General features: G+C 36.3%; 1 protein-coding gene across 10 annotated transcripts in view; it reads right to left on the bottom strand.

The window, feature by feature from the left end:
* Positions 1 to 18,412, bottom strand: part of LOC121367544 (inositol 1,4,5-trisphosphate receptor type 1-like) — a 150,958-nt gene that overhangs the window by 4,459 nt on the left and 128,087 nt on the right. For all 10 annotated transcript variants that reach the window (XM_041491792.1, XM_041491794.1, XM_041491793.1 and 7 more), the window contains 15 exons: positions 15,254 to 15,457; positions 14,545 to 14,655; positions 13,448 to 13,543; positions 12,618 to 12,737; positions 11,394 to 11,501; positions 10,460 to 10,652; positions 9,676 to 9,798; positions 8,846 to 9,018; positions 8,027 to 8,191; positions 6,661 to 6,856; positions 5,094 to 5,198; positions 4,325 to 4,473; positions 3,833 to 3,998; positions 2,957 to 3,117; positions 1,527 to 1,688 (listed from right to left, as the gene is read on the bottom strand). In XM_041491792.1, the coding sequence (XP_041347726.1) occupies positions 1,527 to 1,688; positions 2,957 to 3,117; positions 3,833 to 3,998; positions 4,325 to 4,473; positions 5,094 to 5,198; positions 6,661 to 6,856; positions 8,027 to 8,191; positions 8,846 to 9,018; positions 9,676 to 9,798; positions 10,460 to 10,652; positions 11,394 to 11,501; positions 12,618 to 12,737; positions 13,448 to 13,543; positions 14,545 to 14,655; positions 15,254 to 15,457 (2,232 nt within the window). The remainder of the gene's footprint in view (positions 1 to 1,526; positions 1,689 to 2,956; positions 3,118 to 3,832; positions 3,999 to 4,324; positions 4,474 to 5,093; positions 5,199 to 6,660; positions 6,857 to 8,026; positions 8,192 to 8,845; positions 9,019 to 9,675; positions 9,799 to 10,459; positions 10,653 to 11,393; positions 11,502 to 12,617; positions 12,738 to 13,447; positions 13,544 to 14,544; positions 14,656 to 15,253; positions 15,458 to 18,412) is intronic.

Raw genomic sequence — 18,412 nt, forward strand, 5'->3', positions numbered from 1 at the left:
ATCACTACAGTAGAACAATATTAGATTTATTATACACTTGTTCTTTAATGGGCTATTGCAATATTAAATTTATTACCCACCTGTTCTTTGAGATCTGACAGCAGGGCAATATTATATTTATTACACACCTGTTCTTTGAGATCCGACAGCAGATCAATATTAGATTTTTTACACATCTGATAGATGTACAATATTATATTTATTACACACATTGTTGAGATCTGACAGCTGTTGTGACAGTTAACACCAGTCTGTTGGGGTTATGAACTGCACCAGAGTCATATTAGATTTATTATATACCTGTTCTTTGAGATCTCACAGAGAACAATATTATATTTATTACACACCTGTTTTTTGAGATATGACAGTAAATCAATATTAGATTAATTACACACCTGTTCTTTGAGATCTGACAGCCGTTGTGACAAGAGTTAACACCAATCTGTTGGTGTTGTGAACTAATCTAGGGCAATATTAAATTTATTACATACCCATTCTTTGAGATCTGACAGCAGAACCATATTATATTTATTATGCATCTGTTCTTTGAGATCTGACAGCTGCTGTGTCAGAGCTAACACCAGTCTGTTAGTGTTGTGATCTACACTAGGGCAATATTGAATTTACTACACACCCATCCTTTGAGATCTGACAGCAGAACATTATATTTATTATGCACCTATTCTTTGAGATCTGACAGCTGATGTGACAGAGCTAACACCAGTCTGATAATGTTGTGAACTACACTAGGGTAATAGTAGATTTATTACACACCTGTTCTTTGAGATCGGAGAGCTGCTGAGACAAAGCTATCACCAGTCTGTTGGTATTGTGAACTACACTAGGGCAATAGTCGATTTATTACACACCTGTTCTTTGAGATCGGAGAGCTGCTGTGACAGTTATCACCAGTCTGTTGGTGTTGTGAACTATACTAGGGTAATAGTAGATTTATTACACACCTGTTCTTTGAGATCGGAGAGCTGCTGAGACAAAGCTATCACCAGTCTGTTGGTGTTGTGAACTACACTAGGGCAATAGTTGATTTATTACACACCTGTTCTTTGAGATCGGAGAGCTGCTGTGACAGTTATCACCAGTCTGTTGGTGTTGTGAACTACACTAGGGTAATAGTAGATTTATTATACACCTGTTCTTTGAGATCGGAGAGCTGCTGTGACAGTTATCACCAGTCTGTTGGTGTTGTGAACTACACTAGGGCAATAGTAGATTTATTACACACCTGTTGTTTGAGATCGGAGAGCTGCTGTGATAGAGTTATAACCAGTCTGTTGGTGTTGTGAACTACACTAGGGTAATAGTAGATTTATTACACACCTGTTCTTTGAGATCAGACAGCTGCTGAGACAAAGCTATTACCAGTCTGTTGGTGTTGTGAACTACACTAGGGTAATAGTAGATTTATTACACACCTGTTGTTTGAGATCGGAGAGCTGCTGTGACAGTTATCACCAGTCTGTTGGTGTTGTGAACTACACTAGGGCAATAGTAGATTTATTACACACCTGTTCTTTGAGATCGGTGAGCTGCTGTGATAGAGTTATCACCAGTCTGTTGGTGTTGTCGAGCTGCTGCTGTAGATTGCGGAATTCATTCTGCTCTGACTCTCCCTCATCTGCTGTCAACGACATTGCTCGCATCCGTGGAAACCAGTCGAGAATTTTCTCCTAAAGCAATGAGTAAAGATGATAACAATTTACAAATAAAAGTTGAAATGATGTAATGCCAATATATAAATAAAAGCTGAAATCTTAAAAACAGCAGACGGCTACAGGGGTATATATCATACCTAAACAAGCACTCTGAGAGGACTGTTTAGGCAAAAAAAAGTCTGTCACGTTTCGCTCCTTTGGTTTGGCTTCATAAACAATAAATATAAGATATCCAACAGTAATATTTTGATATGATATATTCGACAAAATGTACTTTTTATTTCTTTCATACTTTAAAACATAACTTTATACTTTGTCCAGAATTATGAAAAATAAAAACAAAATGACCTGTAAATGCTGTTGTCTGCTCGTTATAGAATTTTGACAGGTGTCTAGGTTAGTAGATCAGTTATTATTTTAATGTGGCAAAGAATTGTAATAATACAGCTAATTTTTAATCTGAATGACATCAGTATTCCAATGACGTCACTTTGCATCTCCTTACAATAACCATAAACCAAGTACATGACATTTCCGTTTTAAGAACACTGGAAAAATTCCAATGCAAAATTGCTATTGAATTTTGTTTGTTTGAACATTACTAATGCATCTGAATGTATTTGAAGAAAATCTTGTAAAGAAATTGTACTATTTACGATATATAGAATTCTAGTGAAACTACAATAGAAAATATTATATTTATTGTGTACGAAGCCAAAACAAGGGTGCGAAGAATGACTGTCGTCGACCTTAAGTTCAAGGGCCCCAACTTGATCAAAAATGGGCAAATTCTCATGAAGGAAGGAAATGGTTTAATTAATGACGCACTCAACACATTTTATTTATGGTTATATGGCGTCGGACATATGGTTAAGGACCACACAGATATTGAGGGAGGAAACCTGCTGTCGCCACTTCATGGGCTACTCTTTTTGATTAGCAGCAAGGGATCTTTTATATGCACCATCCCATAGACAGGATAGCACATACCATGGCCTTGATGTACCAGTCATGGTGCACTGGCTGGAGCGAGTACCTATGTGAGAAAGACGATGTCTCTTACAACATGTACAAGCTTGTTAATTATGAGTTTATGATGGGATAGTAAACACTGAGCAATTAGTTTAGGCAGACCAAATGGGCCCACTGACAGGGATCCATCCCAAACCTACCACACATCAAGCGTGCGCTTTACCACTGGGCTACGTCTCGCCCAAATTCTCATGAAATTCAAACTTTATCCATAATTACACAAATGTTTAGCTCAAGTACTGCTTTCTTACATTTGTTAAGGAATACACATAGCTCTCTGGACCTGTGAACTCCGTGGGGTCCTTGACCTTCACGAGGATGATGAAGTAGAGATAGTGCCACATGTTGTGCTCTGAGCGAATGTGTTCCTCAAACGAGGTCGTACGGTTATCAAACAGCTTCCGCTCAGATCCTGAGAAACAAAAAATACATCAAAATTACAAAACATATAGGCTTGTAACTAACTTGAATTAACAAAATTTAGTTTATATAGAGAAGCAATTGTTGAGTTATAACAGAAACTACAAAAGAAAAATAATCCCTCTAGATAACACATATTTGTGAATATACCCAGATGACACTGGAAAAAACTAAATTCCACAAAATTTTGCAGTCTTGAAAAGGAGGGTTTACTTTGACCTGGACAGTTTTGGGCAATGTTAATATCCAGGGCTATTTTACGAAGCAATCCTAGTCCTAACATCACCTTATGTGTCTAACTACCTTGTGCCCTTAAGGTAATTTCAGCACTAAGATTGCTTTGTAAAACAAGACCCAGAATTCCACACAAAAACAGAGTATTTCTTTCTCTTCAGTTTTAACAAAGTCAACTACAAATAACTCTGGATTCCTGCTGTTATATAACATTTATGAAAACCTTTTTAGATACGCTATAAATTTAGTGTTTAATAACAAATGAATGCTATAAATTTAGTGTTTAATAATAAATGTAGTATAAAAGCTACAATTCATGAAATAAAAAGTAAGCCAGAAAAAAAAGATAACCTCAATTTAAAAAAAACAAATTCAACAAATGAACTAGAAAAATTTGGGCTAAATTTTGTTACAATACACAACAATCTGAGGCATAGAATATCAGAAAAATGTAAATTTAATTTTAAGATTACCACAAATAAAACAGGAGTTGCGAAGAATCTCGTCCTTAGTCTGTTTTTCACTTCTGAGATCAGCGAATGTGTCGATGATGACACCAAAAATGAGGTTGAGGACGATAATGATGATGATGAAGAAGAAGAGAAGATCGTACACAATCCGTGCAGCATACAGTGGTTCCTGAAACACAAAATAAATAGACAAACTGTCAAACACAATGCCAATAACACATCTGTGAAAACCTGTTGGAAATGTTTGTGATGAAGATACTAATAAACCTGTCCATATTGTTCTCTTACAATTTGATTTTTGTTTACAAATTCAATTTGGACATTTCATTGACATATTTATTTTTACTAATTTTGTTTTTGCATACAAAATTTAATAATACATATTTGCATACTTGGTGTTAATATTACGTACAAAATACGCAAACGTTGTATGAGTGGGGCTAAGACATATCTATAACAAGTTCCATGAACAGTTATACAGCTGTAAAAGATTACCTGACTACTTGGCCGGCGGAGAACGTCCCCGATACCTCCGCCGTTCCGCAGACCCTGATTGAGGGAGGTGACGATACACATGATGAGAGAGTCACACGCTCGCTGCTTCCCTTCTTCAGTCTCAACTCTTTCAGACAGCTGTAGTGACTCTGTGAAAACAAAATATATACACCATATGTCATAACAATGCTTTTGTAATGTGAACAGAAAACTTATACACCATGTCCCGAAAAACCAATATGTGAGATTGATGGACCATCATACAGAAACAACCTACATGTGTATAGTTCTTTCTGGTTGGACACTTAGGGGACTAGTAAAACCTATATTACTAGTCCAGTAACTCAATAATATTATTATTACCTTCCCTATGAATTCAAAGCAGCTGAACAACAACAACAGTTAGTATTAGAACTGGTTGAAATACCATCATCAATCACCAGTGTTATCAGTCTGCACCAGCTGATCAAGTTTTGATTATAAAATCAATTAGCATGTATGAATTTAGGAAGGATATGAATTATTCTGATGATACTTAATATTCATTATCTGTTTTGTTTACATACAAAAGGAAAAAACAAGTAGATATGATATATATTTCATCATCTAAACTGTAAGAATAACTAGTTTTTAAAATAATTGATTCCAGATTTCATAATCAATTATCACATTGCCAGAATCTAAAAGATCAATTTCTCAGTTATAATTGCTCACTGGAACACCATTATTGATTATTTCAATACGGCTATTAATAACAAGTGTTGTTCACCTCCTCCCACTCGAAGCAGCTGACTGACGAGAGATTCCGTGACGGTACAGTTCTCTTCACCCGCAGTACACGTCGCTTTGTCACTCGCATTCACTTTTGTGGCATCTGCAAAAAAACAACAAAAATAAATGTAGTACTGACAATTAATATACAGGTTTGGATGCATGGTCAAAACAGGCTTTTAATACGTGACTCCAGCCGAAAATGTATTAAAGGATGTTTTCAAGTTTTATTAACGTAAGTTTTAAACAGCAAGTGAAAGGGAAAAAAACTAAAACAATCCCTCCTCAAAAAACCCCAAACAAAACAACAATACACTCTCCCCCCTAACTGCATCCAAAAACAAAGAAAAAGAAAGGAAAGGTACAAAGGTAGGAAGGAGGGAAACTAGCTGTATTAGTTGTTAGACAGTTTGAACCAAGTGTGCTTTTGGTGAAAGCAATTAACAGACAAGTGTGCTTTTGGTGAAAGCAATTAATACAGACAGGTGAGATGACAGGTTACAGTATAAAATTGTATTAAAAAGAAAGGAAAGGTACAAAGGTAGGAAGGAGGGAAACTAGCTGTATTAGTTGTTAGACAGTTTGAACCAAGTGTGCTTTTGGTGAAAGCAATTAATACAGACAGGTGAGATGACAGGTTACAGTATAAAATTGTATTAAAAAGAAAAGGAATTCTTCTTTAAAAACACCCAAGCATATTGCTTAATCTCTGGCTGTTATAGGTTTAACATATGGTCATTGTAACTCTTAGTCTAAAGTTACAGAAGAAACCCACATATAATTAAAACAGCACATACCAAGCTTTATAAGTGCCAAACCCATTTCACATATATGTGAAACCCACTAATGCCAAAGGCATTTTCAAAGACAGAACAGCAGTCGCTCATGCCTTTGTTACAATGCATAATACTCAACTGATACATAAATATTAATTATTAAATTAAAACTAATTACAGAGGCGTAGTGTGATCTGGACCTGGGGGGTGGGGGGGGGGGGATGTGTTAAATATGAACCAAGTGGACCCTTTTTCTATTTTGTTTTTGCACCACCATATGTATAAACCTGTATGTTTTAGTTCTGAAAGCGGACCATTTGCTTCAGCAGAGGGGTTCGTTCGAACCCCCTGAGCCTACCCAGCCTACGCCCTTGAATTAGTACAGTGATACTAACCATTTTAGCATGTAGGATATTAAATAAGCTTTCATTTCGTATCATGTTTATATCCCGAGTGAATTAATTTTCAATTGTTACGAGCTTTAGCTTTAGCGAAATGTTAAACAATGAAAATTATTTCACGAGGGACATAAACATGATACGAACTGGTAGCAAGTTTAATGTCTTATTTATTACCCATAATCGATCTTAATTTATATCACTCATCTCATTTCGTTTACGTTCCTGTAACAGGTTGTAGTACGCCAATCGATGACGTTATCGTGTGATGTGAAAAGTATTACGTCCCACTTGGCATTCTAGTGGGACGTATCACTTTGACCATAGAGGTAATAACTGCCTATTTTTAACTAATGCAAGAATTAATATCTAAGCATCAACTCCTACTCACTGCTATGGTCGGAGAGGCTGAGGACGGGTTCGACCTCCATGACGAAGTCGTTGCGGAAGAACATAAAGCCGATAATGGAGAAGAGGTAGATGAGGATGACGGCCAACACGGCGGTCAGCACGATGGAGCGGCCGTTGCGTGTCACCGACCGGATCACGTTCAGTAGAGTCTCCTCACGGTACACCACGTCAAGCAACTACAACAGTCACAGTTTGTTTTGTTTAAGGGACAGCACTAGAGCATATCGATTAATCATGACAACTCTAAGTTACAAAGCAATGTATTTCACACGTAATACACAAATAAAAGTTAAAGTTTGTTTTGTTTAGCGACACCACTAGAGCATATTAATTAATCAATCATGACAACTCTACGTTACAATGAATAAATATATTGTTAATGACACCCAGGGCTAGCTCTGGCATTCGCCAAATTCGCCAATTGCGAATTTTGAAAGCAGTTGGCGAATTTTATTTTAATCTGGCGAAATAATTCCATGTAATAATTGACATTTTAAAGAAAATAACTGTTGATTTCAGAAATTTTTGAAGTTTAACAGATAATTTGGCGAAATATTTGGTTCACCCTGAGCTAGCCCTGATTGTCACCGCAGCACATGAATAGAGATTGGCTATTAGGTATCAAATGAAGATAAGTACATCAGTATGATTCTTAGTTACAAAGCATGGTACTGTACATGTAATACACAAATAACAGTGTTTTGTTTAACAGCACCACTAGAGCACATTGATTGAACAATCATGACAACCCCAAGTTACAATTAAAGAACTGTGTTTAATACTGTATGTAATACACAAATAATGATACTATTCAGGGACCAATTTCACAAAACATTGTAAACCTAGGTTTACATGTAAATGTAAATCTACGACTAAACCACAATTCGGATTACTACAAACAGTACCACTAATATATTCTGAAGTATAACTTTTTTTCATCATTTTAATGCCCCATCTTCCGTAATGATGTAATGTTTGCGTGACATACATGCCTGACAGTTGTAAATGTAGGACAGGTATAACTGGTAATTGCACACATAAACTTACAATGTTTTTTGAAATTGACTCCTGCCCACTCCCCCCTAGGGTGAAAATGTACAATTGTTTTTGTCCTACTGTATATAAATAAGCTTATGCCCCCTCCCACAAGAGAGAGTTGCCCACACGTTAGAGATTGTGAACCCCACTCCTGATATTGTTCCTATGGTCTGCTATTATAAACCAAATGACCTCAATGAATAATATTTGTATATAAGTAATGAGGCACTATTTAAGTCTTTGATAAATGTTTAGGTAGGAGATGCTATATAAAATACATTTGTACAATAGGAAATCATTAAACTCACCAGAAGACTATAAAAGAATTCATGGACGCACAGTCCAAGAATACAGAGTAGAAGGTAACAAACATGATACATCACTTCGAAGTCGGTGAGAATTGTATGCAGTGGTTTTGTGAACGTGCCCCGGTTACCCATTAAACTGATGAGGAACACAAATTTGTTTATTACCTGCAAACAGAAACAAGAACAATATTTCGATACAAGTAAACATCAATTCAAAGAAAGATTTTATAAAAATGCATTGAGATTTTTAATATAACATTTTGATATGTATGATTCAACTTTTTTTAAAACTGTAAATAGCTTGCTACTACTACTACTACTACCACTACTAAAATAACAACAATAAACTTTTTAAAAAACCCACCTATTAAAATGTTAATTTAATATTTTTTTCCCATGCATTGTGATGAACATCCACACATAAAACTATTAACCATCTGTTATTGATCTATAGTCCATCCCACAGTGAACACATTTTTCATACTATGGAATTAACTACAAGTTATTTTTTCCCAGAGCTGATTGTTTTCTAAAGTGCACACAAAAATAGTATTTTTTTGTTATTTCCAAAACATTTTTACTTTTCTTCTTACGTCAAACCAAACTGAAATTATTTACAAAAATATTTTTATAGAATGATGGGATGGACTATAGGTCTTATATTTAGTAAGAGGTGGAGGTAAACGTGGAAATTATACCAATTAGCTAAACGTAATGCCTATATCTCGTCTTTTTGGTTTGTAAAGGCGAGAAACAAATGCTGATATAACATCACAGAATGTTTTAAATGTTCTCCTCTACAGTGATGGTGATGCTTACATTTAGACTTCCCAGCAGCCAGAGTGTGGGTCCGAGGCCGACAGAGAAGATCAGTCTGAGAATGGTGGACACGATCAGAGTTCTGATTCCTGCCGGCCGTGGAATGGTGATCACAATCGCCAGTGACACCAACATGGCGGTCCATACCAGGCCAGACAAACGCGGGTCCAACTCTGAAACCACACACATCAAAATGTCATACAAAAACAAATACATTTCATCAGACATGTATGTATGTATTAAAAACAGAAGGTACATAAACTGATTTAAAAGAACAGTATGATGGAACTTAAAACAATGGCTACTTGACAGACAAGGTCATCAATAATCAAATATTGACGGGGCAGGTCGTAGACCAATGGTAGAGTGCTCGCTTCATGCAAGACTGGTGTAGGATTGCTCCTAGTCAGTGGGCCCATTGGGTTATTTCTCGTTCCAGCTAGTGTTTCACAATGTGCGTAAAAAAAAAAAACTTACAGAGGGTTTCCTCTCTAAATACATGTACCTCTTTGGTTCTTATGTCTGATGCCATATAAAAAAACATTTGTATATAATGGCAGAGCGTGTATTAATTAGGTGTGCAGAAATAAGTAAATAATCAAAGAGTTTGATTGTTATATTTCCATAACATCAAAAATGATCATGTTCAATTATTATTTTATGTTTAATTTCAACATGTACCAGACACTCACGCTACTCACGCTGCCCACTACTGACACGTCTGACATTAATAAGATGACAAGAAACCTTTATTAGAGACTACTGACACGTCTGACATTAATAAGATGACAAGAAACCTTTATTAGAGTCCAATTAAGATTAGAACAAACCTTTGTTGGAGTCTGCGAAGGGGTAGAAGAAGGCGACGAGGAGGTTGATGATGAGAGCGAAGTTGAACGAGATGCTGCCCCACAGCAACATGTTACTGCTGAACCAGAACAGAAGGTGGTTGGCTGCAAGTTCAAATAATGGTCGTCAGGCACACACAACATAACACATTACTACTATTGACCACATGATAACTGGCAGCCGATTGGCACATGATAACAGTAGCCTGTTTTTCTGATACTACCTGTTGGTATCTAACATAAATCTATTTGAACTCTTTAACAACAAAAATATGAAATGTATTCCTTTTTATCTAGCTGGAGAAGAACTAATATATTACTGTACTGTTAGTTCTTATGTTTTTACTTCCCCAACGACTAATTATTTTTCATTAGGTACCTGTACAGCCATGTCCATACCAGTAGCATAAAAGTGCATACCAATGTCTAATTATCTGACACTGCATTTCCGCATACAGCTCTCCATACCCAACCCCACATCATTTGCTTTTTAGTCTTGGTGTACCCCTCAAACAAGATGTGTTTTTTTTAATGTTTGGTATACCTTTAATATCAGTTGTTTTCCTGGCTAGATGTAACCCCATACAAGTTGTTATTCAGGCTAGATATACCCCCCCCCCCCCCATAGAAGTTGTTATTCAGGCTAGATATACCCCCCACACCCCCCACCCCCAATACAAGTTGTTATTCAGGCTAGGTGTATCTTTCATACTCGTTGTTTTTCCAGCTAGGTGCAGCTGTTAGCAGTATTAAAACTGTTAACTACCTCTCAACATTTTCTGCCACTTCATCTCTGCGTACAGCTCTTCGTGGGTCTCGAAGAAGTATGGGATTTTCGAGCCCTGCTCGTCACGCTCAGCCGAGTTGAACATCTTCACCTTGCTCTCCTCCGTAAGGTATGCACAGATTTCTGGGATTGGAAACACAATCCGCTCCATCGTCCGATCTTGTCGCACAATCTGAATAAGGAATTAAAGTAATGTACAAAATGTAACACAGAACTTACGCTGTTTTGTCAGTATTATTATATAACATACAACACCATCATGTTTATGCTTGGTGTACAGTGCTGGAGAAAAAGTCCACTGCTGTCAAACTCACTATTCTTTTTCTGCATACATAAGTTTAATAGACACATTAAAACAGAATACACCCTTGGTGAACCAGTAGCAATGGAACATGGGTCTATTAAAAGTGATTATCTTAAAACAACTAATACATGTAATCTAATGACTGAACTTCATCCAGGTCCAATATTAATAACAAACAGGGAATTGAAGGAGCTTCAGCTTTGACCCCTCTATATATGTATGTACATAGGAAACAGGTTTATTTCACATTTAGATTCAGTTTGAGGGGGAAGGTGAACACTTTAAAGTGGAACAAATTTATATAATTCTGATAATTTTAGGCGCTTCATTCGAAACCCCCGAAAACTCCAACCCTGGCTTTAACACACCAGTCAACAAGCATTGGTCATAATTTAATAGTAAGAAAGGAAAGGAAAGGAAAGTTTGCTTAAAGACACCTCAACACATGTTAAAATGTGGCTATGTGGGGTCTACCATGTGGATAGTTCAACACTTGATGTGGAGTGAGAGATGAAACCCACTGCTACCACATAGACTACTCTTTTCTCAATAGCAGCAAGGGATCTTTTACAGTACAAGTTGCTACACCTACATTACTTGACTACCCACCTCAATCTGTGCAGTGTGCTTTGCGTAATATTCCAGAGCCTGGTCTCCATACAGGTCAGTTCCACTTGGCTTCAGTAGATCTGACAACTCCTTGCTGTGCAGGGAAAGCTGAACACAGAGATGAGAATATATAATAGATTAGATGTTCGAGTGAAAACCAAATCAAAATGTCACTATATTGATATGTAAAACAAGCATTCAGAAAACACTGCTATAGCAATACATGTTACCTACCAGGGCCCCGTTCCACAAAGCGATCTTAGCCCTAAGATCAACTTAAGTGCATAAGGTAGCTATAAGCTTACGGTAATCTTAGGGCTAAGATCGCTTCGTGAAACGGGGCCCTGGCCCAACAAATTTTCATATCTCCTAAGTTCATGGACCATAAAATGAAACTTGATCTGTGTGGCTACATGATAAAACTATACCTAAAACTGCAGTACTTGACCACTAAGCTACGTCTCAATTCTCCATTAGATGAATACTGAATTGTCCAACCCCCACCATTAGATAACTACATAATAAAGATAGATGTACTTGGTAATCCATGATTTAGGTAATGATAACTAGATAACTAGTAACTAGATAACCACAGAATTAACATAGATGTATCTGGAGAGCTAAAATAAATATGTTGTGACTGACGGCTTTCAGGGACCCTCTGTTAGCCTTCTGATATCTCGTTTTGCACACAACACTCACCAGAAACATATTTTCTTAACAGGAAACAGTTTATTTGACAGCATGGTAGCTTTTTGTTGTTGTTTTTTAATGGAAAATACCTTGGTTTTCGGCAAGTATTTTTGCTTGAAAATAATGTCGGCATGTCACTGTCATTTTCAGGGATCAATAGCTGATTTTGACAGCTAATTTGATAATAAATTTGATCATTTTACCAGCAATGAAAATCACCAAATATTGGGATATGAATCGTAGATAATTGAAAAAACCCCATTCTGGTCAGAAAATCACTATTATCGGGAATACTGGCCATACAACTTTTTCTATTTTTTGCCTACTGATCTAAAATATAAAAATTACAAAAAACCCACGAAAATAATACTTACCAATTAAAATACAAGCTTTATTTTATGTATTTATAAAACATTTAAGTGAATATAGGTGAGTAAAAATCATAAACTTGTACCCACTCAAAATGGACTTTGTCAAAAATTTATCCAGTTAAATAAAGGGTAGATAACTACAGAATTAACACAGATGTACCTGGTGAGCTAAGATAAATATGTTGTGACCAACAGCTTTAGGTGATGCTTCTCTTTCTTCGTCTCCGTTCTCATCCTCTGCAACATCTTCTGAGTGGAACGCCTGCTTGGCAACATCCACCTGAATCACACAGTTAAAGTTTGTTTTGTTTAATGACACATTGGAGCACACTGATTAATTAATCAGCGGCTATTGGATGTCAAACATTTGGCAATTCTGACAGTCATCATAGGAAACCTGCTACATTTTTCCTAATGCAGCAAGGGATCTTTTATATGCACTTTCCCACAGACAGGACAGCACATGCCACAGCCTTTGATACACCAGTTGTGTTGCACTGGCTGAAATGAGAAATAGCCCAATGGGTCCACTGATAGGGATCGATCCTAGACCGTCCGTGCATCAGGTAACGCTTTACCACTGGGCTACGTCTCGCCCTGAATCACAGAATACACACATTACTAGTCACCACCCCCAAAACAAAATCACCCACACCCTGACTTACAAACACGCACATACAATCAAACCTGCTCTCGTGGGCACCTGCATTAAACAGCCACCTGAATAAAAGGCCACATTTTTATTCTCCCAATTTGAGTAACATTTTATAAACTAACCTGTATTAAGCAGCCACCTGTCTCTAAAGGTCATTTTTGATAGTCTCTTTGGTGGCCGTTTAACACAGGTTAGACTGTATATACACAAATACACACACACATACAATAAAACAAAAGAGTATTGTGACTGTCAAAAATGTCAATTTTACAATAATAAACTAAATAGGTCATGTACTAATTATGTAAATAAGCCAAATCAATTGCATAACATACCAGCTGTTTGGGACTCATGTTACAAAGAATTCTCTCGGCATTTTCGCTGTCGTGACGACTTTCCATCACAGCCAACAGCAGCTTAGAGGCATTGTTCTGCAAGTCAGATGACAAATCATTCAATTAAACACTGTTCTCACAATAGTAGAAAAGATGGTACATATTTATGAAACTGTTTTTCTTAAAAGTAGGTGCTTAAGCATTGTAAATGTCTGTAGTTACACATGTTTAAGTGAAAAACAGGCTTTGTAAATTTGGCCCGATTTGTACGACCCTTTTAAGTTAAAGCTATTTGGTTTCTAGTTTATGAGCCATGTTCAACATGGCAAGTGACTGATCACTCACTAGACTGGTTTTGGTGCCTAATGTTAGATCCTGATCATGCCACTGATTACTTTTAAAACTTGGTCGAGGAAGTACAGAAGAAACATGATCCAACCACATATGCTACTGTACCAATAAATCAGCACTTGGGATCGTTAATATGCACTTTCCTATAGGTGGGATAGTACATAGCACTGTCTTTGATATACTGTGAAACTTCTCAAAACTGGACACTCTGTAAACTGGAATTCACTCAAAACAGGACGTTTTTTATGGTCTCTTTTTAAATATCTTTGCAGGAGAGAACCTCTCTAAACCAGATACCTCATAAAACCAGACTTTTTACTTGGTCCGAGGGTGTCCAGTTTAGAAGAGTTTCACTGTACCGGTAATCTCACAATTAACAAATTATTACCAGAAAAAACTGAGGAAATTGTGTAGTTTTCTGGAATTAATGCACTTACATGTACTAACTGACATTTTGACTACCATGTTGTCATAGAATTAAAGAAAAGCCATGAAGGAATATAAATTTAATATGTACCTGGTAAAACATTTTTCGAAAGACAGTTTAATATGGTTTTAGAAAACACAGCAACCATTATAAATACTATAAAAGTTTAAAGTCTGGACACAAGATTTTAGCAAAGTGTTCAGACTTTTAACTACATGCTAATTGCATGAGTAAAACTTTTAAAGCAAATAGTTTAAAGTTTTATAAGCATGAAGCCTGGTCCACACCAATTTCAGTCAGTTGAATCCAGCACACTAACCTTCAGCTCTAGGACAAGATCCATCCTCTGTCGACCTAGCGGGTTTATGTCGTTCAGCAACAAGGCAATGATAATGTCAATTCCATTGCTTTCATGTGTTGCAATGGCATTCTGGAAAAAAACCCACCATTAACCATTAATTGCACTGTTATTTTATTCCCATGAGGAAATTTACAGATTTTAAACGCAACATTGGGATTTTTATAGCTTTTAAGATAAATTAATTTAAAAAGCCCTTATCATCTGTCAACAGAAATAAATACAAAATACCTAGTTACTACCTTGACATAATTGCCTTTATCTGCAAAGGTGAGAAAGGTTAATACTATTAATCATCCCCCTTACTTCATTCGATTATTGTGGCATGGCCCCTGGCATAATTGCTACACTATAGTGACCCCTTAATTCACCTAATTATATTGGTCTGGTATTAATATCTGGTATTATTAAAGTAGCCACACCCTTAACTCACCTGATTATCATGGCATGGCCCATGGTAGTCTTGGTAAACAAACCACCCCCTCTTAGCTCACCTGATCATAGCACGGCCCCTGGCAGTATTGTTAAAGTAGCCACACCATAAACGTGGCTGATTATCGTGGCACAGCCCATGGCAGTATTGGTAAACCAACCACAACCTTAACTTACCTGATTCTCATGGCACGGCCCCTGATAGTATTGTTAAATTAACCACATTCTCTGAACTCACCTGATTATCGTGGCACGGCCCCTGGCAGTATTCTGTGAGACTGGTGAGGGCCTGGTTAATGAGGTCAACGTTTTCCTCAGTGATGTAGAGGCCGAGCAAGCCGAGGCCGCCCGAGGTGCTGCCACAGATACAGTCGAGGAACTGGAGGGTCTCACACACCAGGTTGAACGACGTCTTCGTTGTGTGCTGCTTTTGTAAGAAGTTCTAAAGGAAAAAATATTGTAATGTAATTTAACACAAAACGAAACAACCCCACGCAAACAGGTCATAAGATTTCACCAACATACTGTTGACCTATCAGGCTGCCATGAATAATCATCATATTAGTTCTGTAGTTGAATGTAAATACAGCTCACAGTATAGCAATACCTCCTCTGTAGAAAGCATAAATCAACTTGGGGTTCTTTTATTTTTTAGCTTAGTATATTACAATCCTGTCCCTCAAGATCAAAACAGCTCTGGGCCCGTATTTATCAAGGAACTTAAGTCATAAAAGAAACTTAAGTCAGCTAAAAATACTTAAGTTTTTACGATTTTGACTTAAGTTCCATAAACAAACTTAAGTCATATTTATCAACCTACTTAGACTTAAGTTTGGTCTGTTTTTGACTTAACATTTTAGCCACCTGCCTAGCAGACTTAAGTTTTTCCTAACTGACTTAAGTCAGAAAAACGAAAATGATGCCAGACGTTTGGTATTGTCTACACTGAAAAAAATCTAGTATTTTTGACATTATATTTTTGGAAAAGTGAGTATACAACTTAAATTTCACGGTAAAATGTGACAAACTGTTGTTGTTTATGCATAGACTATTTCCTGTTTATATGAAATAGAGTAGCGGTGACGGTCATATTTTCAATATTGTTTTACCAAAATAAATTGGGGTAAAGTTTACATAATAAAACTTACCACTTACAGTTAAACAGTTTAAAATACTAATACCACAAACTTACCCATTTAACTCATACAAAATCCCAGTCAAATCCATATAAGTTTCATCCGTTCGAGTGTAACAAAAACGGCACGCACGCCTTATGACAACGTATAACTCGCGACACGACAACTGGGCATACATTTCTATAGTCCGTTCCAGCCTCCACGAACAATGAATTTTGTAAATAATTTCAGTTTGATTTGACGTAAGAAAAAAAGTAAAAGTGTTTTGGAAATAACAAACAACAAAAACCCATTTGCATGTGCAATTAAATAATTTGCTTAGAAATAAATAACTTGTAGTACAAATGCCAAAGTAAGAAAATGGCGCTTCCCGTGGGATGGACTATAGCTAAACTACATTCCATGTAACTATATTATGACTAAAACTTAAACTGTTTTAAAAGTAAAAAAAAGCAGACATTTTATATTTAATTTCGGTGTAGATATTTAAAAAACTAAACGTTTGTAATAGAACAACTATCCTTGACCTATCGAAAACCGTCCTATTAGCAAAAAGAAGAAGCTACTACGCATGTTAATTGTAGTCATCGTATACATTTAACGACATCGTTATTTAGTTTATCCATTGTAGTGTCAACTAGCAACAAAGCATGACTATGTTGTTTATCTGAGTTGTTAAAATACTATGAGGTGATCAACAACAACCGTTATTGGTTGGTTGTAGATTCTTCAACTATCGTCTTCGGAGCACCGCAGAAATTGTGTCAATCCATATTTGTCAAATCAATACATAAAATAACAATAAAACATATATGCTAACTACAGGGACTTTAAAACTATATACAGGCCGAGATGAGCCTCATGAGGAATATTTGGTGAGCACTAATACAATGGTAATACTAACAATACATTAGTTAATTATTTTCTAAAACTCCACTAGTAGCTCAAAGTAAGCATTATTTACAGTTATTATCCGTCCTACATCTCAAGTCTAAGCTAAGCCACTTCAATATTGTACATAATTACACTATAATTTCATTTATTTTGTAATCACCGTCGAAAACCGTCACATGCGGCTGACAAGGGCGTGTAACTCTCTCAAAAATCAGTCGTGTAAATTGTTTTTTTAATTACTTAAATTGTATACAAAGTAGAAAGTACACACTGTTTAAACTCTGTGTTATGACAGTTAAATTGCGTGTCCACTTACAAGTGCGTATGCCGGCGAGAATATATACACAGATAAAATCCCACAATACACAATGAAATATCATTTAAGACTTTGTCCATTTGTCCGGGTGTTTCTTTCTGACCGGGTCATGTAGTGGTAAATACGGAAACATTTCCAAAAACATACAAGTTACTGGTACTGATAACTGCAAAACCGTACGGTTAACCGCATAAATGGACACACACAAAACGTGTCCGCGTCAACACCAAATATTTCGATATCGTCTTTATTTATATAATAACACAGCGTCATAATGGAAAACAATCTGAAAATCACGTAAAATAATTTCTGAATTTCCCTCCGTAATCTGTAAGGTGTAGTACAAGAAACTCACTTTCTAAGCAAATAATTTTGAGTAGATTCCATTTACGCGTCTCCCTGTGTGTGTCTACATATTCTATTTCTACGGACAGCTTATGGATAGGGAAATAGAGCAATTTCGAGTCACGATAGTAGGAGGTTTTTTTTTCATGGCAATGACAAGGAGGGTAGGGAGATTGAGAGAAGAAGGTATGGTAAATGTAGATTTGTAAACACATATTTATTTTTTCATTTATGATCTACCTGTTAAAACATTGAAAATAATAACCCCGTGAAATATTATAGATACATGCCTTATATATATATAAACAGAACAAACAACAATAAACAAACAACAAAAAAAGAGAAGAAAAACAATAACAAACAACAATTTGAAAATTTATGAAAACTAAACATGTCTATTGTTAACTGTATACATGTTTTCATTCATCACATTGAAGCAATGATTTAATTGTGAAACAGACTATACTCAGTCTACCGTTGAAAATACGTCATGGGATCAGCTGTAGTTTGGCAGCCATGATGATTGTTGTGTTCGGTGTCACTTGGAGGGAAATTCGAAATACGCTTCGGTGTTTACGTTAATAGTAAAATAAAGCATTGATTTCAATTATGGATTCATAAATTACAATAAGGTATGTATTGCAGCTTTTATATGAAAATGTGTATGCTCTTTGTTGATAAGACAGCTAGTCTACGAGCTCGTTCA

Source organism: Gigantopelta aegis, chromosome 3, assembly GCF_016097555.1.
Source record: "Gigantopelta aegis isolate Gae_Host chromosome 3, Gae_host_genome, whole genome shotgun sequence".
In the NCBI taxonomy this organism is placed as follows: Eukaryota; Metazoa; Mollusca; class Gastropoda; order Neomphalida; family Peltospiridae; genus Gigantopelta; species Gigantopelta aegis.